The sequence below is a fragment of the Ailuropoda melanoleuca genome, chromosome 14 (assembly GCF_002007445.2).
Source record: "Ailuropoda melanoleuca isolate Jingjing chromosome 14, ASM200744v2, whole genome shotgun sequence".
Lineage (NCBI taxonomy): Eukaryota > Metazoa > Chordata > Mammalia > Carnivora > Ursidae > Ailuropoda > Ailuropoda melanoleuca.
This window is the reverse complement of record NC_048231.1, coordinates 33,248,173-33,272,642: the sequence shown is the minus strand read 5'-3', so window position 1 is coordinate 33,272,642 and position 24,470 is coordinate 33,248,173. Positions and strand designations below refer to the sequence as shown.

Genomic DNA, 24,470 nt, shown 5'->3' with positions numbered 1-24,470 from the left:
TCACGCAGCTCTGCGGCCGCGCGCTGCGGCTCCCTGCTTCCAACCCCAGGGCCGTTAGCTGGCTGCCCACAGTCACGGGAGCAGGATGCAGGGGCCGCGACGAGAACCCCAGCCCCTCTGGCCTCCGAGTCCTGGCTCTTGCCATCCTGCCGCTGTCCTGCCAAGGCTCTGACTGCTTGTGTTTTGTCTAACCCCTGGGAACTGGCTCTTGTGTCCACGACAGAAACTATGCCAGCTGGAGCCGGAGGGGCGCGTGAAGGTGGATCTGGTTTTGCGGGCGGCTGAAGCCCTCCTGGCGTGTTGCCATGAGGCCCAGAAGCCGGAGATCCTGGCCCAGCTGAAGGACATCAAAGCGCAGTGGGAGGAGACAGTCACCTACATGACTCACTGTCACAGGTAGGGTGGCTGGGGACCCTGCCAGACCCTCCTTGTCCATTACCACACAGTCCTGGGGCCTCTGCCCAAGGGACATTTCTCTGGTCCAGGGATCGCTAAGAACAAGATGTTCTCTTGGGGTTTCGGCCAGTGCCGCCGGCCTCTTTCTAATTATATTCAAGCTTAATGATGATAGAAGACAGTGGGAGCCCATCGTGTTTTGCCAACAATTAGTTCTTGGTAGACTTGCCATGTGTTCGTCCTCCAGCAGAATGGCAGAGTGGTTCTGGAGTGAAAATTGCCTTGCTAGCAATTTAGCCTAAATTCTCTGCCTAGACCTGGGAGCCAAGGAGGGGTGAGGGGTTAGACCTGAGATTGCCCCTTGCTCTGCTGGTTACTTGCTGTGTGGTCTTGGGAAAGTTCCTTGACCTCTTTGAGCACCACGCTCCTCTGGATAACGGGTGTAATCAAGTGTTCCTTGAAGGTTGTTGGGAAGATGGAAGAGGGTAACAAATGTCAAGGGCAAGGCACAGGAGGCCCTCGGTACACGGGAGCTGCCAGCCTTCCCCTCCATCGTATGAAACCAGAATGTTGAGTGGCTGGGGTGACTTGGCCCAGTGCTGTCTGCTTTTCAAGCCATTTCACTTAGAATTCCAAAGGGCTTTGATGTTGGATAGATGGGGCAATCTCCGTGTTACAGACGGGGAAATGGCGGTGGGCGAGGAGACAGGGAGAGGCAGCCAGCTCATGGCACCTCTGGAAGCCACACACAGGCCCCAGCCTTCTGCCCCCCTGAGCTGGGCCAAGCCCCCCGATACTCCTGCACTCTGGACATCATTAGACATGGAGGGTTCACGGCCCCGCGCTCTGTCCGCAGCCGCATCGAGTGGGTGTGGCTGCACTGGAACGAGTACCTGCTGGCCCGAGATGAGTTCTACCACTGGTTCCAGAAGATGACGGTGGTGCTGGAGGCGCCCGTGGAGCTGCAGGTGGGCCTGAAGGAGAAGCAGTGGCAGCTGAGCCACGCCCAGGTGCTACTGCACAACGTGGACAACCAGGCGGTGCTCCTGGACCGGCTGCTGGAGGAGGCGGCCTCCCTGTTCAACAGGATCGGGGACCCCAGCGTGGACGAAGATGCCCAGAAGAGGATGAGGGCCGAGTACGGTGCGGTGAAGGCCAAAGCCCAGGTGCGTGCAGTGTGGTGGGCTCTAGCTCCGCCCCTTGCATCCAGTATCCGCCTCTGTTTACCCGTGCAGCGACGCGTCCACTCCCTGAACATCTATCCCCCCACGCACTCACCATCTACTGTGCATCCACCTGCCCCCCCTCCTACCCCCTCCCCACCTGTCTCCCCACTAAACTACCCGATCTGCCATTCTCTATCCCACCACCCGTGCCCTTACCCCCCCAACCATGCCTCTGTGTACCCACCCTCCCAACCATCTGTTTACTCCCCCATCCAGTCGTCTCCCAGCAGCCTCACCAGCCTCTCGCGGCTATCTCTACAACCGCTTAGTCTCCCACCCCTCCAACCACACACCCCTCCAACTACTCATTAACCCACCACACCCTCACGCACACACCTGCCTTTCACCTACTCACCCGCCCAACCCTCCGCCTTCACCCACTGGTCAGCCTATGGTGGACCGTCCATACGCCCGGTGCCGCCCAGTGCTGAGTACGCGTGGGGTGCTTAGTGTGTGTGCGCTGACTGATGGACTGTGATGCTCGCCTTTGCCCGGCTTCCCTCCTCTTCTCCCCTCCCTCCCTCCCTCCCTCTCTTCTACTGCCCTCCAGCCCGTCCCCCCAGTCTTTCTGCCCGGTCTTTGTCCCCATCCCCACACCTCATTATATCCTTGACCTTTTTTTAAAATAGATATGATTGATTGATTGAGAGGGTGCAAGCAGGGGGAGGGGCAGAGGGAGAGAGAATCTCAAGCAGACTTCCCACTGAGCGCGGAGTCCAACGGGCCCCTATATCCTTGATTTTTAACCAGTTCGTTGAGTCAATTTCAATTATTAGTATTTTTAAAAGACATTCTGATTTTTTTTTTATCTCCACTGTTCTTTCTCTCATTGTGTGAATTTTGCCCTCCTGGCAGATAACAGGCTCTATCCGTAAGCATTCTAAGTATACATAGCTTGCAATCTCCGTCAGGTTGTTCAGGGAGCCGAGGGTCCAGAGCCTGACGCTGGCGTCCATTGGGTCTCCTGATGGGGTGGATCATTTCCTTGAGGCCTTTGTAGTTTGGAGCTGTGCGCTCGTCCCAAGCAGGACTCTGTCTGCAGACCCCCCGTGGCTGGGGCCTGACCCTCCGAGTGGCCTGTGTTTGCTTTAGCTAGGCTCGCCCGGGAATTCACCTTCATGATTCCTCTGTTCCTGGCAGGGTGTTCGCTGGGGAGTTCCTATCTCTGAACTTGAGCCCCAAGCCAAAATTAGGGGAGAGGCCCCAGGCTCCATACTCTGAAAGGTGATTATTTTTTCATTTGTTTTGGGTTTTTTTTTTTTTTTTTAAATCCCAGAGCCCAAGCTGAAACCCAGACTTCTTTCTTGTATTTTGCATATGGGGTGATTTTTCTAGTTCACCCTTAAAGGTTCTGACGTTTGGCATTTGCCTCTCCCTCTTCTGGGCCCAAAGTCTTACTTCCTCCTCCAGCCTGAGCTCTAGACCCAGGAAACCCTCAAGCACACCTGTGAGTTTAGCAATCTATAACCTTGCTTGTGGTCCACGTGATGTCTCTTCCCTTGGTGTGCGCACGCATGGGTCTATGTTGAAACAACGTTAAATTTTGTGCAGTGTTTTTGGCTGTCGGTCGTGGAAGGGTTTTCAGGCTTTCTAGCTCGCCATATTGCTGGGTCCTTCCTGATTACAATTTAAGGGCAACAGTCCTATAACGAACAGGGATTGGGAATGCACTAGCAAGAACAGGACTCTGGTCCCTGAATGCTTGGGAAGGGACCTGGGTTCAAGCCAGGCTTTGCGGCTTCCCAGCTGCGTGGCCTCGGGGGCGGCTCACCCTGCCTACAACCAGGTTGAGGACTGAATGAGTTCACAGGTGAGCCCTTTGAAAACTGGCAGGTGGCCTCCCAACAGAAAGGACACCTCTACTCTCAGTAGCAGTGAGAAAAAATAGCAGCGACAGTGGAGCTCGAGACAGAGCAGGTGCCCAGAGCTGTTTACTGAATGAATGAGAGCCCCGCCCTTCGGCTCAGAGACATACAACTCCAAGGCCCCGGAGGGAAGGGGCAGGAGGTGGTGAGGCAGCTGTGTCGGGGCCAGAAAGGATGGGCAAGGTGGGAAGGGAGGCTGGCTCTCGTCTGTGTAGCCAGTTGGCCCTCACCAAGTCCCGAGGGGCAAGGGCCATGGTTCTCCAGGTCTGCCCCTGGGGCCCAGGCAGAGAAGGTGCCTGCCCCCGTGGCCTCCTTGTTGTGACTTTACAGGAAACAGGTGCTCCTGTCAATCAGCAGAGAGCCTTGGCAGCATGCAGAGGACAGGAAGTGGAACGTAGTTAGGCGTGTGTGTACGTGTGCACGCGTATGTGTGTGCATGCGTGCGTGTGTGGAGGGGGCGTGCCAGGGGCCCCAGGCGAGCACCAGTCCTGGCCCACGCGTGGAAATGATCACCTCAGAGATCCTCACGGTCACTCCAGGGGACCCTCTCCTCACTGCATCCAAAAGATCATAGAAATCACGATTCTTCTTGGCGACGTCTGTCTTTTCTAAGTCTCTTCATGTCTTTGACCTCATTTGGTCCTCCCAGCCTTCTTGTGTGGTAGATAGAGCAGGTTTGACTGGGCCCATTTTGCAGACTTAAACATCTCAATGGCAGACCCCACTGTCCCACTAGAAAGACCCGAAGGTTCTAGGCGATGCTTGAGGTAGGCTGTACCCTCAGCGGTGCCTCAGGTCCTGGCCCTTCAGGGAGGGGCCAGGCCACCGGGTGCTTCTGCGGGTCACGCTGAGAATGTGGAAGGCAGCAGTGAGTGGCAGCTTTGGAGCCCCTGGAGGAGGGAGCACCAGGCTTCCCGGGGTTTCCAGGAGGCAGAGACCAGCTAGCAGGGTCTGCAGGGCAGGAGCGTGGGGGCTCTGGTGTTTGCAGGGTGACCTGATACTGCATGGAGAAGTAAATTTAGTTTGGCTTTTCCAGCTGTTTGCTGAAGCTCACAGACACTGGATTTTCTCTCCCTGGCCACAAGGGCCTCGGGAGCTCTGTTCCTGCTCACGGGGAGCCCTGTCAGCCCGTGGACGGGGGCGGGGGGCTGGTGAGCCACGGAGCTGCTGCTTGTCTCCCCCGGAGTGGACTATAGCAGACCAGCGGTGCCGAGTGGGCCGAGGCCGGGGCCGGCCCCTGTAAGCCCTCTGAAGTCCTATGCAAACTTGTATGAGTGCATTTTGCTGGGGAGAGGAGCCATAGCTTCCGTCAGATTCTAGAGGGGGGCCTGACCCTCCGAAGACTGAGAATTTACTGAACAAATCAAACTTTGGCGTTGTCCTTAGTAAGAGATTTAACTTCCAACCCTAAGGTCCTCATTAGTGAAATGGGATATAGCCCCCCGACACACACACCTACCAACCCCCGGGGCACGGCCCAGCCTTCCAGCCCTAGACAACAGGAAAATGCCCGAGCTCTATCCTAAGCAAGGTGGGGAATGCTGCATGTCCCGTGGCCCCTGAAGATACTTCGTGGTCCAGATGCTTCCTGGGTACCTGCCTTGGACACTGGACAAAGGCCTCTCCTTGCAGGAAAGGCTATCCCAAGGCAGATGAGAAAGCCATCGCGAGGTGGGCCGCTGAAATGCTCCTAGCCCAGGGACAGGACGAATCCCCAGGGATCCAGGCCTGCGGTCAGGGTGGGTCTCTGTCCGCTCAGGCTGCCGTAACAGAACATTGCAGCACAAATGTGGTTCTCACGATTTTGTAGGCTGCGAAGTCCAAGATCAAGGCACTGGCAGACTCTGCTCCTGGGGAGGGGCCTTTCCGTGGTTTGTAGATGCTGCCTTCTTGCTCTCGTGGCGGGGGCGGGGGGGGAACGACAGTACGCTCTTTGCTGTCTCTTCTTATAAGGGCCCCGATCCCATCCTGGGGACCCCACCCTCATGACCTCAAGTGATCCTAATCTCAGTGGCCCCACCTCCAAATACCAACACGTTGGGGGTAGGGCTTCAACTTATGAATCGGGAGTCACAACTCAGTCTGCAGCAGACCTTCTTTGTATTAATACCTTGCCTTCACCAACGAAGAGCCCATTTCAACATTTCTCAGGCTAGTGAGCAGGCCACAGCTTTCACCCTGTGGAAACCCATGTTTGACTTCCTATACGTTCACTAGCAAAGCCACTGGTGTTGAGGGGGACAGGAGCACAGAGGCACTGTGGGGGCTGCCTCTGGACTGTGGCCTTTGCGACCACCCCCTGGAGGGAGCTCCAGGGACTCCGTCCGCTGGCCAAGGTCTGGGGTGAGCAATGGCACACTGTCAACCCCGACCTCGAGAGTCAAGAATAGAGCGGGCTGGTTGCCAGCGGGGTCCTGCTTGTTTACTATGAGTTTTATTTTTTAATCCACCAATTACGTTTTGTGAAAGAGCCAGGCACCCAGCAGCCTCCTCCTCCCCCTCTGCGTCCCCAGGCGGCTCTCGAAGGGGGCGTGTCCGTCTGGCATCTGGGCCGTGAATCAGAGCCACTGGCTCAGCCTTGCGGAGGCATAAATCCCCATTGCCCTTGTTAATTGGTTGGGTTTTGACATTCCTGAAAACTCTGCCTGCCACAGACGCTTGAATTGTTCAGTCTGATGAGGGAAGGTTGAGGACTCCCCCATTTGTCACCCCTGTCATCCTGCAAGGGGGCCGGCCCAACCGTGGCTGAATTGTGCTCTGTGATCGTTCTGCCTGGCACAGAGCGCGTCTGGACGCCTGCCCTGCTCGGCCACGCTGCACTCCTGCTCACTATCATGGAGGCTTTTATTTACTCTGTGTTTCCCGAGTGCCAGCCAGCACCTCATCGCTCACGCACGGGCCGCCGGCCAGCACGTTTGGGGGAGACTTCGCGTCGCTACAACATTTATCACCATCAGCGTCAACCAGGGGGCCCGCATTTATTCTCTGCTTGTTATTCCTGACCCACTTTCAGAAATGAGGCTTTCCTGTGGATGGGGGCAGCTCCGGGAGGATTTTGATGGATGCAGACAATCCCGCGGGAAGAGGGAGCCAGCACGGGAGGCGTGAAGGAGAGGGCCACTGCCTCTTGGTCCACGTTGGGCATTCAGGCACCCGCTGTGCACTCCTGGTGATGCGCCGAGCCTCCGTCCGTTAGTGGGAGGCTCCCAGCTCTTCACCGAAGAACTTGGTCCCGTCCCTTGGTTTCCCCATCTCTAAAATGGGGATATTTCCTCCTCCCTGTCATGTTTGTTGCAAAGGTCTAAATGAATTAATATTCCTATTTTCCGGTTTGGTGAGGACTTTCTCAAAGGGCAGGGAAGTTTTCTGAACCCACGTGTCTGCCCACACTTCCCATTTGAAAACTTTTGACTTTGTTTCGGAGAGGGTCAGCGCCCTCCCGGACACGGCCTGCTCCCCGACTAAGTAAGAGCCAAGGCCATCAAACGAGGGCCTGTGGGCCAAATCCGCCCCATCTCCTGATTTTCTACAGCCTGAGCTGAAAATGGCTTTTACCTGCTTAAAGGGAGGAAAATAAAAAGCAGAATCTTTCAGGAGCTGTGAAAATGATACGAAATTCACATTCCGGTGTCCACATTTGAGCTTCATTGGAATACAAGCTTGCTTTGCGGGTTTGCCTCTGGTAGCTTGTGAGCCACAACCTAGCAGGTAACTGGCTACAACAGACACCACAGGGCAGATAAAGCTGAAAACATCCGCTGTCTAGTGAGCCCAACTCTGGATTAGAGCCATGATTTTGGAGTCGGGCACTGGCCATTTAAGTCTTATCTAGAAGGCCCTTCAAGGGTTAGGTGACCTCCCAGCATCAGCCTGATCGTCTGCAGGATGGGCGGACTTGGCATCGTTGGGAAGATTAAGATTATGCTTGTCACGGTCCAGGCACGTAGTGTGTGCTTATGAAAAGGAAGTCCCCTCTTTCTTCCTGGCTCTCCTTGAAAACCTCTGCTGGCCACACTCCATGTTGATTTCTTCCTGCCATTAGGGAAGCGTTCGTTCACAGAGCCACCCTGCGCGGGGCTTGGGGAGGAAGTCAGCCAAGGGCAGCCGGATGTGTAGGGAGCCCACGGCTCTCCCGGCAGATGACAAGGCGTGGGCAAGGCCAGGAGGGAAGGCCCCTCCTGCAGCCTGAGGGCAGTGGGCCAGGTCCGAGAGGAGGCGGGGCCTGGAGATCAGTGTATCCAGGTGGAGGTGCTTACTTGCCCACTGCCGCTCTGTTGGGTGTGACAGGAGCACAGGGGACAGCAAGTGACAGGAATCAAAGGCTCGCAGGTATTAGGTGCTCACTAGCTGCCCAGTGCAGTTCTGGGGTTGTGTGAGCTCTGACTCACTTAATCCCACTGCACCCCGGTGAGGCGGGGACTGTTATTAACTGCATGTACACATGGGGAGACTGAGGCACGAGCGGGCCAGGGTTCAAGTCACAGGCAGTGGGCTCCAGAGCCCGGAGTGTTGACCGCAGGGCCACAGCCACGTTGTGGGGTCCTGCCCTTGACCGGCAGGCTGCGGCACTGGGATCTGGGCCTACGGGCAGTGGGGAGCCATGGAGGACTTTAGAGAAACAGGGCTGTAATCAGGGGTGTGTTTGAGAAACAGAGTCCCTGGGCACACAGGTCTTATAGCAGGGACACTGCTATTTCCCAGACGACAGTGGCCCTCAGGACACCATGTTGTCCCTGCATGGGTAGAAACAGAGTGGGCTTGTCGGAAAAGTGAGGTGACTCCAGCCCATCCATGCTGGCAGCGTCACTGTACCCGTGAGGAAATGGGGGCAGCCTGCTGGTTATTTGCATGCCCTGCAGACACCACTGGCCCAGCCTTGCCTTCTGAGTTTGAATCTTGGTGCTTTCCCCCGCAGGTGACCTTGGGCAAGTGCTTTCTGAGGCACCGCTCTGTGCCTCCGTTTCCCCATCTGTCACACCCAGATAATAATAATAATAGTGTCAACTGATGGGGTGGTCAGGGGAGCTCAATGAGAGGACAGCACACATAAAGGTCCTCAAGCGGGCCCGGCACGTTCATGAGTGCTCCAATGATAGCTCTGCGTAGCAAGGCCCCGTCTTGACTGCTACCCCCAGGACATGGCAGGAAAAAAAGCCAGCTGTGTAGGTGACAGGCCTGGTGTGGTCATGCTTTTGTCCAAGAGTCTCTTGGTTGACGGCCAATAAGGTAGAGAAGAGTGTGTAGGACCTTTTTGTTTTCAGCCAAAGGGCCGACGGTTGGTTGACTGCATCTCACGGTTGACTGCATCTCACACGCGCGAGCATGCGTGCGCACACACACAGGCGGGCCTTGAAGGCCAGGGGCAGCCTGCCCTGGGGACCTTCCCAGGTGGTGACTCTCCTCCGCTCCCACAGGACAGAGTGAATCTGCTGGAGCAGATGACCCGCGAGCATGAGCGTTTCCAGGCGGGTGTGGACGAGTTCCAGCTGTGGCTGAAGGCGGTGGTGGAGAAGGTGAGCGGCTGCCTGGGACGGAGCTGCAAACTGTCTGCCCAGCACCGTCTCCGCACGTTGCAGGTAAACTCGGCACGTGTCTCCCTCAGAGGGGTCCACTGAGGAGACATCAAATACGGGGGCTCCGTGGTGTCGTTTATTTAATGGGGTGGGCCGGGGGCCACAGGAGATAGAAAATCCGTGGCACACAGGCCCACGTGAGGAGGGCCTATTGCATCTAGGGCAATATGTTTGGGGCCTCGGCTGCTTTCTAGAAAGCTCTGAGCCGGCAGGGCATTTGGAAACCCAAGGCCAGGGAAGCATGGTCTGGACCAGTGGGTCTCAAATAGGGGCTATCCCAGCGATGTCTGGAGATACCATTTGGTGGTTACAGCTGGGGGTGGAGGCCAGAGACGCGTCTTGGGACGCACAGGGCAGCCCCCACAACAGAGGGACCCCACTGCACATGTCAGTATGCCACGCGTTCCTTACCTGACGTAGGCATCAGGCCCTCAGTGGTGAGAGGCTTGGTCCGCTCTGGCCTTCCTGAATGGCTGTGACCTTGAATGAGGTTCTGACTTCCTCTGTAAAGGGAGTGTTAGATTCCCTTCAGTAATTCAATATATGGCACCTGTTCCATTTATTTCATATTTGTACTAAGTTGACTCTTTTTTAAAAAACCAGTGAACAATGACCAAAAATATGAGAATGTTCATCAGACCTTATTTGTAATAGTTCCAAACTGAAAGCAGCTCAGAATTTAGTCGGCAGAGTACTGGATAAACATATCGTGGAACAGGAGATATCTAGATATAGGTACGTGACTGCTACTCACAATAAAAAAATGAAGTACTAATATATACAACAGCACGAGAGGACCTAAAGGGCATTATGCTGAAAGAAGCCCGTTTCAAAAGCTAATACAGTCTAGGATTTCAGCTATGTGGAGTTCTAGAAGCTTTGGGGATGTTAGAAATGCTCTACATTTTGGTAACAATGTGAATTGAACTACACAGGCATGAATATTTCTCAAAACCATCTGAACAGTAATGCTTAATATCTATGTCCTTTACTCCCTGCGATGCTCCTTCGATAAAAGAGTGAAATATTTTGAAGGCACTTTCAAACAAAATAGAGTTAAAGGTGTTTATTGTGTTTTTAGTTAAAAGCGAATGAACATTTTATTTGAAGGGAGAATTTATGTCATTGTCATGAATGGAAAACCAACACTCACTCGTAATTAATAGATAACCGTACAAATAAATACAATGAAACCAAACGGGGTCACAGGCTCTGTTTGGTTCCATACTTCTGCCAGCCAAAGGCTCCAAGCCCAAGGCTGCCTCTGTCTTCGTTAAAAAGGAAGTTCAACAAATGTCAGAGAGGGTTAGAGACAGAAACACCCAAGAGAGATTTTTCGCCTTGATTTAATCGAATGGCTGTAAAACACACGGGAAGGGGATTCTGTCCTCGCCTTGCAAGTCAAGGCTACTAAGGCGGGCGGGCAGTCCTCTCCTTGGAAGGGCACCCCAGACTCTGACCTGGGAATCTAGGGATGGGTGTTTGGCATGGACATTCCCAGGGGCTCTGGAAAATGCAGCAGGTGTTTTTTTTCTCCCCTCATGTGTTTCTCCATCCACCCCCTCCCCCCTTCTAGGACATCGCTGATGATTTTCCCCGGGGTGAGAAGTCCTTGAGGAGGCTGGAGGAACAGGCTGTGGGCATCATCGAGAACACCTCTCCCCTGGGTGCGGAGAGGATCACCGAGGAGCTGGAAGACATGCGCAGAGTTCTGGAGAAGCTTCGCGTCCTCTGGGAAGAGGAAAAGGAGCGGCTACAGGGCCTGCTCACGTCCATGGGAGCCTGTGAGCAGCAGCGGCAGCAGCTGGAGGCCGAGCTGGGAGAGTTCAGGAAGGACCTCCAGAGGCTGGCCGAGGAGGGCCTGGAGCCCGCAGCGAAGGCGGAGACCGAGGACGAGCTGGTGGCCCGCTGGAGACTCTACTCGGTAAGCAGCATTTGGCTAAGACGTGGACCGTCCAGGCGCCCTGTGTGCCTCGGGGCACAGCCACTTGGAGCTCCCTTGCCGGGGGAGGGGGGCGGGAATCAAGTTAACCCTTAAGCACGCTCACTCTGGTTTTCCTGGATCTTTGGTAACCTGAGTTTCCGGGTGTAATGCACAAGTTGGGTGTTTGTACCCGCTTTCCAGATGAGGAAACTGAGGCCTGGAGAGATTTGAGCCCTCCCACCCCCAACATCCCCAGGATCACACAATGAGTCAGAGAGTAAATAAGGCCAGAGGTGGCTTGGCTTTGAGTCTGCCCCTTCCCTTGTCCAGGGGTGGGATATGGGCTGGACTTCCTGAGCCCAGAGCAGGGAGAGTTAGGTCAGAGGGAAAGTCCTTTGATGTAGAGACGACGGGGTTCTGGGGAGACCCAGCAGACAGTGCCCCTCCTGGGAGGGTGGGGTGGCTTCCCTCAGTGTACAGTCGGGGTGCATTTGCCTTCCTCTCACCTGTGTGCACACTCAGGCCGTCTGACTTCGGACAGAGAGATTTTTAAATAAGGATTAACATCTTCCCCCACTCCCATCTTTACTTATTAACTCACTGGGGTAGCTCCACGTTAGTGCCATTAGGGGAAATGGCTAAAAGAAAAGCTACCCAGATCCCGCTGCCAGTCTGCATTGTTGTTCTATTTTTTCTCTTCCTTCTAATGCTTGCTCATGTGCAAAAATATTTTTGTGTGGGTAGAAACAAGGCACATAGTCTTTAGGGCTCACTGAGCCTCCTGGCAGACCACACTCCACTGCAGCCAACTTTGCCCAGAGGGGACTGCTGCTTCCTTAGGACTGCCCGCCTCGGCTCGGGTAGAGGTGGTGAGCACGGGGGTCAAGGGCGGGGGCTTTTGGGTCAGACTGCCTGAGTGCAGGTCCTGCTTTCTCTCCTTGCTAAGTGCATGGTCTTGGGAGAAGTGCTTTAAACCTCAGTTGTAAGCAGAGCAGAAATGAACACGTGAAAACTTAAAAAGTGCTTAGCATAGCACCTGCCAGTGTCGGTGCTCAGAGTACGAACTCGGGAGGGAAGGTCTAGAAAGGCCTGCCGGTGTCCCATCACGACAGCTGTGTTTCAGGAAGCCTGTCCTGAGGCAGGAGGCTGACCACATGCCTACGAACTCTCTGCCCCACCCGGTTCCAGTGTCATCTCAATTACGATCAAGTCATGACTAACCACAATCAATGCAAGGAAGTGTGGAATTTCTGCCTGAAGACTTTTGTTCTTAAATGAGCGTTCACACAGTGGCTGTTTGCACTTCCTGTGTGTCGTGTGGTAAGGGGCGGGCACACACCTGACCTGCCCCAGCCCAGCCCTCGGAGTGGCAGGCTGTCCTGGGACGAGGCCAGGCGTGTGGCCGCGAGGCCGCCCGACCTGGTTTGGCTGGGAGCAGCCGCGGCCCGGCAGAGCAGGGGAAAGGGAGAGGGCACTCCTCGCATCTTGCGCCAAGAAGGAAATTTGGACTGTTCCCTCTTTTGAGAAACAGGCCAACTTCAGAGAAGCGGGCGGTGTCAGGACCCCGGTGGAAAGAGCCATGTGTTCAACTTCAAAACCGACACAGTGCGGTTATTACTTACCCAGCATGCAGTGTGTTGAGTGCCAGACAAACCTATGCGGGGGGCACTGCCAGGATCCCCTTTTATAGATGGGGAAACTGAGGCACTCAGGAGTGGAAGACGTGCCTGTGGTTATGCACCCTGCAGGTGGAGGCAGGAATTTGAACTTGAACCTAGACAGTGTGACTCCAGGGTACGTGCTTCTAACCGCTGTGCCAGCCCAGACTCCCAGTTTTAGAAAATTAGCATAGTGAGAGGCAAGGACCAGGAACGAGGACATTGGAGCTCAGACTGGCTGTGACCTCCTGTTCTCTCTGCCCACTATCCCAAGACCCTCCCCCAAAGAGAACAGGGGCTGGGAGTGATCTGTGGCGTCCCCATGCGGACCAGGCAGGACCATTCATCCACTTCAGGGAGACTTTTAGTGGCTAAGGTTGAAATCAGAGCGGTTTTGTGGCTAACCCAGAGTCGTCCACAGCTGCCTCACACGGCCCCCTTCCAGGGCATCCCAGCAATCCAGAAACTAAAGATGCCCATATCATGGGTGCAGAAGGGGCACGGCAGGACTGGAAGCCCCCCGCCGGGGGGGGGGCTTATTTCACAAGGAAGGCAGCTGTGTCTAGACGGGGGCAGCGCTTAGCCAGGCCAGCATGGGGGGCAGCAGCTTCCCGCTGTGGCTCCCAGCTGGTCCCTCCCTGGTCACTTGATGTTTCTGTGACCTGCGTGTCCCCACATGGACTCTTGACCTTTGTGGGGTCTGGACGGGACTTTCTCCCGAGGCAGCCCACAGTCCTGCCCTTCACTACAGACCCCTGCCCTGCGTCGAGCAAGTCTCTCTTGTCTGCAGGCTGGCCAGCCTTCCTGGGAGCTGACGTGCAGAGTTTCCTTGTGAATCGTTTGGAAACTGCGAGTTCACACACACCAGTTGTGTCTTCCTCTTCAATGAAAACCTGTACAGATTTCATTACGTGTGCTTTGTGATTGAATACGGATGGACTCCACATCCCGCGGTCAATACCGTGTTCCCTCCTGCCCCTCGCTGCTGCCTCCCATCCCTCTATCTGAGCTTGCTCCCTTGAGCTCCAAACTGGTCCTAGTTCACTTGTGGTTCACCCAAGACTGAGGCTGGCTGGGGCTGCCTCTGGGCCCTGCGAGTGGAGGATCTGGACCAAGGCTCAAGGTTGCTTGTGGGGCAGCTGGGGAGGGGCACGGCTAGGCTCCTGCTCTGCCCCCAGTGCTTGGTCAAGGCGATGGCCCCATTTTACCAATGAGGGAACAGCCCAAGGCTGCCCAGCTAGGAAGGGGTCGAGGATGTTTCCCGGACAGCCTGTGTCACGCCAAAGCTCAGCCCTTTCCACTGCCCCATCTCACCTCCTACTGAGCCCAGGCCCAGCAAGTGTCAAGGTCAAGGTCAAATTCTGCACTTCCCAGGACAGCAGGAAAGGGCTGTGTCTGGTGTCAGAACGCAGTCCAGCGAGTGGCGTGCTTCGGGAATGCTGAGGGGAACTATCCTCTTGGCCTGCCAATAACACGAACCAGATTCCCAAAACACCTCTAGACTGCTGTTTTCCTTTAGTGCCGCGGAGTCTATGAGCCAGAGGGCCCAGCTCCCATGTCAGGTCCACTGTTTACTTGCCCCACAACTGTCAGAAAACTCTCAGCCAGAGTTCCCCTGGGCATACAACGGGGACGCGGAAAATTACTGCCTAGGGTGTTTGCCCAGCTTCAGTGAATGGGACTCCCAGAGCAGTCCGCGTGGTGCAATGTTCCCCAAGATATTCATTATTTGTATGAGATGCAGGTACTCACGACAACACTGAGGTCAGTGATAATAAAGAAAAAAACAGCTTGGTGAGAGCCAATGCCAAGGTCAGGGCCCAGAGCAGGAGAGCAGAGGCTGAGCTTCCGGAGACCCCAGTCCCTGCCCTGGGCGACGGGCTTCTCCCAGGCTAGCCCACTCCCACCTACCACGCTCGTCCCCCGGTCTCTGACTCTCCCACGACCCTCTGGTTTCGCCTGTGTGCCGTAGGCAATGCGGACAGCCCTGGCCGCCGAAGAGCCCCGGGTGGCCCGGCTGCAGGCCCAGCTGAAGGAGCTCATCGCCTTCCCCCATGACCTGCAGCCGCTCTCCAACAGCGTGGTCGCTGCCCTCCAGGAGTTCCAGAGGTATCTGGGCAGGCTGGGGGAGGTGGGACTCGGGGGGTGCCTTGAACCTCACACTCAAGGGGTCTTCTGACCTCATCGCAGGCCATCACCAGGAAGTGTGCTTGCTTTCTCTTGCAGCCTGCTAACTCTAACATAATGCTGGCACCCCTCAACCCCAGAAGGGAGGACTGGACTTGGCTTTATTCCATGCAGCGTGGCTCATTCACCGATTTCCATCCGGTCTCTGTATAGCTTAGCACTGGGGAGGCGTCCACCATGTAATGGCCCAAAGGGAGGGCTTTTCAATAGACACACATTAGCCCGTGCCTGCAGATGGTGCTGACTCAGCATCCGAGTCTGTCTTCAGACCAGCCTCCACCTCCCCCTCGGCCCATGGGCTCGGGCAGAGCCGGGGCTCCTGTCTCCTAGCTCAGCAGAGGCCGGCTGATCAGATAGCCCCCTCGCTGGAGCTGAGCACCATGTCAATTTTCAGTCTGTCTGCTCCGCAAGCCTCCGAGGTGCTGTGAACACAGCCCAACTGTCCGCGTATCAGAGCGCCTCGCACCCCTCCGCCTGATACAGAGGTTCCTTCCGAATGAACTCAGGGGGCTCCCCCCTTGCTGTGCGTCTGTACCGCAGAGCAAGGGCCTGGATCCCCTGCGGGATGCTGAGGCGGTGGCAGGGCCGGGCCGTGAACTTGCTCTGCCCAGGTGTAGCTGAGGAACTCCCCTTCCCTCCAGCTTCTCTTGTCAAGGTTCTGTGTGCTGGCTGTCTATGACTGGGTGTTGTAGTGGAGCGATCATTTCTAGAAATGATTAGGGCCCAGGATGATGGCCTCTTACTCAGGAAGGGATTTTGCTTTAGCTTCTGCGAGGAGCCTGGGGGCAGGCCGCTCCAGGCTAGGGGCTCCGTGATTCCTCGCCAAGGCTTGAGCTTCTCTGGTCATGAGGCTGCGCTGCAAGTGTGTTTGAGAACCGGCTTCCTTCTAGTGCACGTTGACCTCCGAGGCCCCGTAGCCACTCCCGGCAGCCTGTGGATGGGGGAGAGCCCACCGTGGGAATAACGTGCACTGGGCTCCCTGGGGGTCCCGATAGAGGCCTCCGGTCTGGACTGACCCCACTCTCTCGTCTCTCGGTGTCTCCCCTCCATGGCCCTCTCAGCATGAAAGGGAAGAGCGCCAGGCTTCGCAATGCCACAGGGCTGGAGCTGTGGCAGCGTTTCCAGCGGCCTCTGCAGGACCTGCAGCTGTGGAGGGCCCTGGCCCAGAGGCTCCTGGATGTCACCACCAGCCTGCCAGACCTGCCCTCCATTCACACCTTCCTGCCCCAGATCGAGGTAACGAGCGCAGGGGGGAGGAGGGAGGCCACCAGCCAGGCACGATGCCATGGCCGTATTTCCAGGGAAAGGCGTGTTCCTGGGTGCTCCAGGAATCTGGGTAGAGTTCACCACACCCTGCCTGGCAAGTCCTAAGTTGGCACAGGAAATGTGATCAGCGACAAAGGTCATCCTCAATTCTTGGGTAGAAAGCAAAGTCTGGTACCTGGTGTGACCTCAGGACTTTGTACTGACCCTCTCACACCCCTTCCCTTCAGGGTCCTCCTGCAGACGGTAGTCTGGGGGAAGCATGAGCAATTCTGAGCGAGAGCACGTTAGGCCATTACCTCTACTGCGTCTGTATCAATTAGGATGCGTGTGACAAGTGACAGAAATTCTGACCAGTGGTAACTTAAAACCCAGAGACTTCCAGGGTGGTTCAGGGCTGGCTTGATAGCTCAACACTGTCTTCTAGGACCCAGGCTCTTTCTAGCTCTAAGCCACATCTCCCTCGTGGCCCCAAGGTGGCTGCCACCACCGCAAGCTTGCATCTTCACATGAACAGCATCTTGTTCTGAAAGGTACAGCAAGGGGACAAAAAGGCTTTCTGTAGTCACCATTTCCAACAGGGAGGCAAACCTTCCTTCCCAGAAGCCCCAGCAGAGGCTCCTTACATCTCATTGGCCAGGCCAGATCACATGACTATCCCCGGGCCAATCACTGGCTGAGAATGATGGGCTTGCCAGGACTGGCTTATACCAATTACAGACATAACTCTATGTTAAAATGTGATTAAAGAAGACAATTTAGATGATACAAACAAACTTTATTTAACACTTCATGAAGTGGATAGCCTCCTTTTGGAGAACTGCAAAATGGGGCAGACAGCAGGACGGTTTAATAAGATAAAGAATAAAGAACAAGAAAAAGAGAGATAGAAAATACCTGATTGGCCGATGGTCAGCCTTGTTTGGGTTGAGAAGACCGAGATTTGGCTTGATGTTTGGGGATTGCAAACTGGAATCCTGCGTTTCTGGCCACAGAGTTGGCTGTGGGGGGAGCAAGAAGGAGGAATGAGTGTTGGGTGAGCGGACCTCGGTATCAACCACAAATGCCTGTCAACATGGCGGCTCTGATTAGCCCGTCAACGCTGCCTGATGGTATCCTGTGGAGCTCTAAAGTCCATAAAATACGTTCAGGTCCCGGGAGTCTAAGACCCACGGAGTGGGAAGAGACACTCCGAGTATCAGATATAAGCCTCGTTTTATATTAATTTTCATTCTGGTTATGAAAGTCATGCCTGCTTGGAGATGTAAAGATTTGTGAAGAAGGAAACAAAAAGTGTCCACAAGCCCACAAGCCCTAGGACCACTGGTGATGTATGGAGAGACACAACATCACATTTTCTATGCAGCTTGGCATTTCTGCGGAGGCCCTTCAGCCAGGACCGGCCCCTCCTCACCCTTGAACACCCTACTCAGCCACAGACCGGTGCCTGCGTTGCGGAGTGTCTGCTCTCCTGATTTTCCGCTTGGGGCTCACGCTGGAACAAGAGTTGATTTTCTCTCTCCATAGCTCTTCAGCTGCAGGGCATAGCCTTTGCTTCTGGGGGTCTTGAGGGCTTCCTCTCCCGTGCTCTGAAAGATGACTGCCCATCCTTCTGAGGTACTCCTCAGGGCTCCCGAAAGTGAATTTTATGTGTATCAGAAAAATCAACTTTAGGTCAGACAATCCCAGATAATACCCTTTATATCTGATGAAAATCCATCTAGCCATTTCTATGCAATATGGTCACCAATAGACAGAAGCCTTAATTAATTCATGACAATTTGCACATTTTTGGGATCATGTTCTATAGCTGTGTATTCTGATATTCTTCGTTGGCACAGCTGGGCTTTTTCTTGGCATCATTTAAAATGGTTCAGGCGCACGGTCCAAGATGGCAGCGTAGAAAGATCCTGAACTTACCTCCTCCCACGGACACACTGAATCCACAGCTACATCTGGAATAATTCCCTTTGAAAAAGACCTGAAAACTAGCCAAACGTCTGCTTCACATCAGAGGGTAAAAGGGCTTCATTGAAGTGGGTAGGAGAGGCCCAAAACCTCACCCCTAGTGCAACGACCCACAGTCTGGAAGGATCTCATAAACCTGGAGGTTCTCCTTGAGGAGTGAGGGGTTTGTGCCCCACATCAGGCACCCCACCCCCTGGGACTTAACACTGGGGAGATAAATCCCCAAAACATCCAATTGAGAAAACCAATGGGACTCATGTCCAGGAGACCCAAAGGGCTGCAGGGAACCGAGATGCATCTCGTAAAACGTTTGTGCACAAACGCACTTGCCGCAGGGACCAGCGCCAAAGCAGCGGATCGAAAAGCACCTGGACTATATATGAAGGAGATTCATTTGCTAATCTTCGACTGCTCCAGGGGCAGGCACCTGTCGGGATTCTCTCTGGGGATGGAGGTGCTGGGCTGGGGTGTTTGCGCTCTCCTTCTACCCCACTAGCGCCAGTGGTTACACCCCAGCCCTGTGCTTTCCTGCCGCCTTGCTAAAGCTGGTGAGTGCGTGCAGTTCGCACAAGGGAAGCTCTGTGATCGCCTGGCTTTTGTGGCTGGGGGGGTGGGGGGGAGAGGCTTACCTTCCTGGGTCCCACAGGACTGTCCACAATCAGAGATGTGATTCTTGGAAGTCTGCCACTCAGGGCACTGCACAGAGCAGACCGAAACATACCTCTGGTCTTTCAGTGAAAAAATCCTATTTACTTGTCCTGGAGTGTCGGCCTCAGGGGCAGACTTGAGTTTTGCCACCTGTCAAGGGGCCTAAGAGGTGCTGTAGGGCGGGGGACACCATCTTTGCACTATCCCTTGGCCTTCCTGCAGCTCACTGACATCTCCCAGAAGTGAGCTTAGATACTCCTCTGGGGCCCCAGTTTTTGCCACTGTTGCCCAGGGGACACATCCAGATCACCTGGCCTGGAGACCAGCAGGGTTTACAATTGTGGTCCCACAGACCTGTATATATTCATGTAAGAGCTGCTGCCTGAGGGTCTGGCTTCTGATCAGCCTGAAAGTGGGTGCTGATCGAGCCCTGCTTCTGGCACACTGGCAGGTCTCAGTACCCCCTCAACAATGGGAGCTATTAAAAATAAATCAGGCTGGTGGTGCCTGGCTGGCTCGTTCTGCAGAGCATGTCACTCAGGGTCATGAGTTCAAACCTCACATTGGACATGAAGCTTACTTTAAAAACAAACAAACAAAACCAGGATGCTTAGACAATAATGAAGCTTCAAGAGACAAACAAGAGCTAGGGCAAGGTTGAACAGTAAGTGGTATATCCTACACGAGGCCCCTCCTTCGAGACTGGAGGACGTGGCTGCTTTGCCTAATCCATAGAAACAAAAAGAGAAAGCCAAGCAAATGAGGAAACAGAGGAATATGTTCCCAATGAAAGAGCAAGATAAAACTTCAGAAAAAAAAAACCCTAGTGAAATGGAAATAAGTAATATACCTGATAAAGAGTTCAGAGTCATGGTCATAAAAATGCTCACTGATCTTGGGAGGAGAATGGGTGAACACAGCGAGAATGTCAGCAAATAAATTTAAAATACAAGAAAGTACCCAACAGAAGTCACAAACCAAAGAATATAATGACTGAACTGAAAAATACACTAGAGGGTTCAAGAGCAGACTAGATGCAGCAGAAGAAGGGATCAGTGATCTAGAAGACAGGGCAGTGGAACACACTCAGAGCAGCAGAAAGAAAAAAGGGATTTTAAAAAGTGCAAATAGCTTAAGGGACCTATGAGACAACATCAGACAGAATAACATTTGCATTATAGATGTCCCAGAAGGAGAAGAGAGAGAAAGGGGGCAGAAAACTTACTTGAAGAAATAAAGACTAAAAACTTCCCTAACCTGGGGAAGGAAACAGACATCCAGGTCCAGGAAGCTGAGAGATTTCCAAATAAAATGAACCCCAAGTGACCCATACCGAGACACACAATAATTAAAAGGTCAAAAGTTAAAAATAAAGAGTCTTAAGAGTAGCAAGAGAAAAATAACATGTTACGTATAAGGGAACCTCCATAAGACTCTAGGCACATTTTTCAGCAGAAACTTTGGATGGAGGGTCTGAATAGACATTTTTCCAAAGAAGACATCCAGATGGCCAACAGACACATGAAAAGGTGCTCAACATTATTTATCATCTGGGAAATGCAAATCAAAACCACAATGACATATCACCTCACACCTGCCAGAATGGCTAGCATCAAATGACAAGGAATAACAGCATCAGTGAGGATGTGGAGAAAAGTGAACCCTCAGGCACTGTTGGTGGGGTGATAAATTGGTGGAGCCACTGTGGAAAACAGCATGAAAGTTCCTCAAAAAATTAAAGATAAAACTACCCTATGATTCAGCAATTCCACTTCTGGGTATTTGTCTCAAGAAAACAAAAACACTAATTTGAAAACATATGTGTATTTCCATGTTCATTCCATCATTATTTACAATAGCCAAGGCCTGAAAACAACCAAATTGTCCACTGATGGATGATGGATGAATGGATGAATGGATGAAAGAAGATTTGATTGACATATATAATGGAATGCTACTCAGCCATAAAAAAGAATGAAATCTTGCCACTTACAGTAACATGGGTAGATCCTGAAGGCATTACATTAAGTTAAATAAGTCAAGCAGAGAAGGACAAATACCACACGATCCCACTCTGTGTGGAATCTCAAAAAAAGCAAAACAAAACTCGTAGACACAGAGAACACAATGGTGGTGGCCAATGGGGCAGGGTGTCGGGGGTAGGCAAATGGGTGAAAGGGCTCAAGGGGTACAAAGTTGCAGTGATAGAATAAATAAGTCATGGGGATGTCAGGTCCAGGATGGTGACTATAGTTAATATTGTAGTGCATAGTGAAAGTTGCCACAAGAATAAATCTTAAAAGTTCTCATTCTCATAAGGAAAAAAATAATTATAACTTTCTATGGTGACGGAAAGTACTAGATTTATTGTGCTGATCATTTTTGCAGCATTTACAAATATCGAATCATTATATTGTGCATCTGAAACTAATATAATGTTATATGTTTATTATACTTCAACTGAGCATATTTTAAGGAAAAAAGATAAAATGTTTCCAAAAAGTCATCACTTTAAATGGCTGCATAATATTCTTTTCCATTCTTACAGTATTTAGGTTGTTTCCAGTTTTCCTTGTCATGATTTGTATATGTTGCATATCTATGTACGCAGACTTTGGTCTCCGTTTCCATCATTTTCCGTCTCCTGTTGCTGATGAGGGACCGGAGCCAGAGAGAAGTTAGGGTGTTTGTTCAAGGTCAGGCCGCTCGAGAGACAGAGCTGAGGTCAGAATGGTAGGTTCTAGACTCTCATCTCATGTTCCTATTCCTGCTGTCACACTGGGGCCTGGGAACAGGTTTGTGAAGCAGGCAGAACAATTTTATCATTATCCTTTGACGGTTAAGGAAACCATGCCCCAGAGAGGGGAAGGCACTTGCTCAAGGTTACACAGCAACGGAGTGTCGGGCTGGCTTTGACCCCGGTCTAGGTGACTCAGCGGCAAATGCTTTTCCCACTGGATCACGATTGCATTTCTGTTCTGTCCTTCTCACGGGGGCAGAGAGCTAACCAGGACCTGCACCAGGCCAGAGGGAGAGGTCCTGTGGCCTCTAGAGTGTGACTCAGGACTCCCAGGACAGGAGCTTCACGAGTCAGTGTGTTGGAAAAGTGGGCAGGACTGTGTTTTGTCCGTGTTTAAATGCTGTTTGCTGGCTGGGATCATGTCTTGGCTCACGCTCACCAGCCTTTCCCAGGAAGATGGGTTTCACGGGCCGGGCTCAAGCTGCCAGCCCTGTATTTCTTAGCTAAGCTCATACACCTAGGCTCAGAGAAGCCTATGGACCCGCAAAGTTCCTCCAGAACCGAGGCGCCAGGCCCCAATGTTGGCCGTGGCTGTCATATTCACTTCCGGGGGTGACTGTCACAAAGTGCCCAAACTCGGTGGCTTAGAGCAACAGAAGCTCATTCTCTCACGGTTCCGGAGACCACCAGGCCGCGATCAGGCTGTCGGGGGGGCCGTGCTATCTCTGAAGGTTCTAGGGGAGCAGCCTCCCTGCTGCTTCTAGCTCCTGGTGTTTGCTGGTGGTTGCCGGTGCTCACTGGCCTGTAGACCCATCCCTCCGATCTCGGCCTCTGTGGTCACGTGGACAGCTTCTCCCCTTCTGCTACCATACTGTCGTCCCTCCACACATGCGTGTTGGGGCCAGACTTCCCCTTCTAATAAGCACATGGGTCACATTGGGTTAGGGTCCACCCTAGTGACCTCATTTCAACTCGGTTACCTCAGTAAAGACTATCGGCAAATAAAGTCACATCTGGAGGTAGTTGTGGGGAATGGTGGCTAAGACGTTATATCTTTTTGCGGGGGACACAGTTCAACCCATAATAACTGGTGTAATGACCCTCGCGGAGAAGGGCCATCTGTTACTGTGTGCTCGCTGTGGGATGTGCACCGTGGTAAATGCTGTCTAGGCCTCCCCTCATGTCAGCCTCATAACACCCTGTGAGTTGGGTGTGACTACGCCCATTTTACGGATGAGGAAACTGAGTCTTGGAACTACCCAGAGCCTCCCAGCTAGTGCAGAATTCACACTCATGATGGCAACTCCCCAGCCTGAATTCTTAACCCCTGTGTATGGTGTGCAGGTTTGCTGGGAAGGGGGTGCAGGGCACCCTCTCCCTCAAGAGGCTTGTCCTCTCTGTGGCTGATCACAAGCCACATTCCCTTGTGGGAAGATTACACCATTCAGATGTGTCGGCCATATTTATGCTGTCCTTCCTCCAGGGACTCTCTCTACCCTCCCAGGGCTGCTAGCAAAACTGCCTCCTCTAGGGAGCCTTCTTGGATTTCCCCAACAAGGAGTGTTCAGCTCTGCCTTGAACACCCATAGGGCTCTGTCGAAACTTGAAGGGAAATGATCACTTTCTGCCTTGACTTGCAGTTACTTACCTGGCTGGGGGGGTCTCTGTTCTTCCTTCCCCCCTCTGTGACTAGCCCAGGGTCTCAGTAACATCACAGGTATAACATGGAAGGACTCTGGCCGGCTAAAGACAAGACCCTCGGCCTCTGGGCCCCTGAACTCTCAGAGCAGCAAGAGGTGCTTACCCCAAGCAGTGAATTACTCAGCAGGAACCTGAGGCTTGGCCTAGGGCTTTGGGGCAGGAAGAGGGAGTGTAGGCTGGGGATGTGGTCAGGGCAAGCTTCCTGGAGGAGGTGGAGCCTGGGCTGTGCAGAGTTCCGGCTGCGTGGGAGCCAGCTACTCATCACAGAAGTCTCCTTTAGGTCCCTCCTTCACCTGGCGGGCTCCTACACATCACGATTCCACTCAGGTGTCACCACCTCTGGGGAGCCTTCCTGAATTCCCACTGACCATGCTTCCCTAGGCCCCTAGCCCCTTCGGAATGTCCTAAATAGCCCCTGGGGGTAGTCCCCCTGCTGTCGGCGATGGGGGATCACTGGGGAAAGGATCGGTGGACAATGGCAGTGGGATGGCTGGAGACGAGGTGCAGTTCTTGCCCAGGCTTTGGCGATTCGATGGAACCTGGGGGCGAGAGAGGAATCACGTCGACCCCGAAATGCAGGGCCTCCCGGATGCGTTCTGCCGCCTCCTGCACACCCGGCACAAAGGCACATGGCCCGCCGGGCAGGTGCCGCGGGACCGCGGTGCTCGGGCACAGCTTCGCAGCACGGCCTGCCGTGCCGGGCCCTGGGGTTCACGGGGGCCTCGTGTGCCGCAGGCGGCCCTGGCGGAAAGTTCCCGCTTGAAGGAGCAGCTGACGGTGCCGCAGCTGAAGAAGGACTTGCTGAGGAGCGTGTTCGGCCAGGACAGAGCGACGGCCCTCCTGGAGCAGGTGGCGAGCTCCGTGCGGGACCGGGACCTGGTGCACAACAGCCTCCTGCAGAGGAAGAGCAAGCTGCAGGTGGGTGTCCCTGGCCGCCCGCTGGGGGAGCATTGCCAGCTCAGCTCCACAGCTCGCTGCAGGCCACCTGCCCTCTCCCTTTGTCCCCCCGGCCTCTGCCCCTCCTCTGTACCCCGGGTGCGATTAGCATGCGAGCCCTCTCACCAGGGTCCTAGGCACCTGCCGCCCCCACCTCTGCCCCCCAAACCCCCCTCTACACTGCTGCCACACAGACCTGCTTCCCCCTGGGGGGGGGGGTTCAAAGGAGAACATGCAGAGAAAATTGCCTAGAAGATGTAAACCACCGAAGAGCTGAACGCCAATATCAGGAACACTTTTCTTTGACGTAACAAACGTGCGCTGAGCGTCTGCTAATGATGACAATGTAGCTGTTCAGGACGGGGAGCTGGGGGGACCGGGGGTT

At 53.9% G+C, this 24,470-nt stretch overlaps 1 protein-coding gene across 2 annotated transcripts in view; it reads left to right on the top strand.

The window, feature by feature from the left end:
• Positions 1-24,470, top strand: part of SYNE3 (spectrin repeat containing nuclear envelope family member 3) — an 84,323-nt gene that overhangs the window by 41,546 nt on the left and 18,307 nt on the right. The window contains exons 3-9 of one of the 2 annotated variants that reach the window (XM_034642936.1): positions 224-396; positions 1,253-1,562; positions 8,902-9,063; positions 10,637-10,984; positions 14,615-14,751; positions 15,891-16,065; positions 23,885-24,067. In XM_034642936.1, coding sequence (XP_034498827.1) covers positions 224-396; positions 1,253-1,562; positions 8,902-9,063; positions 10,637-10,984; positions 14,615-14,751; positions 15,891-16,065; positions 23,885-24,067 — 1,488 coding nt within the window. The remainder of the gene's footprint in view (positions 1-223; positions 397-1,252; positions 1,563-8,901; positions 9,064-10,636; positions 10,985-14,614; positions 14,752-15,890; positions 16,066-23,884; positions 24,068-24,470) is intronic. The other variant, XM_034642938.1, reaches the window with a different exon arrangement.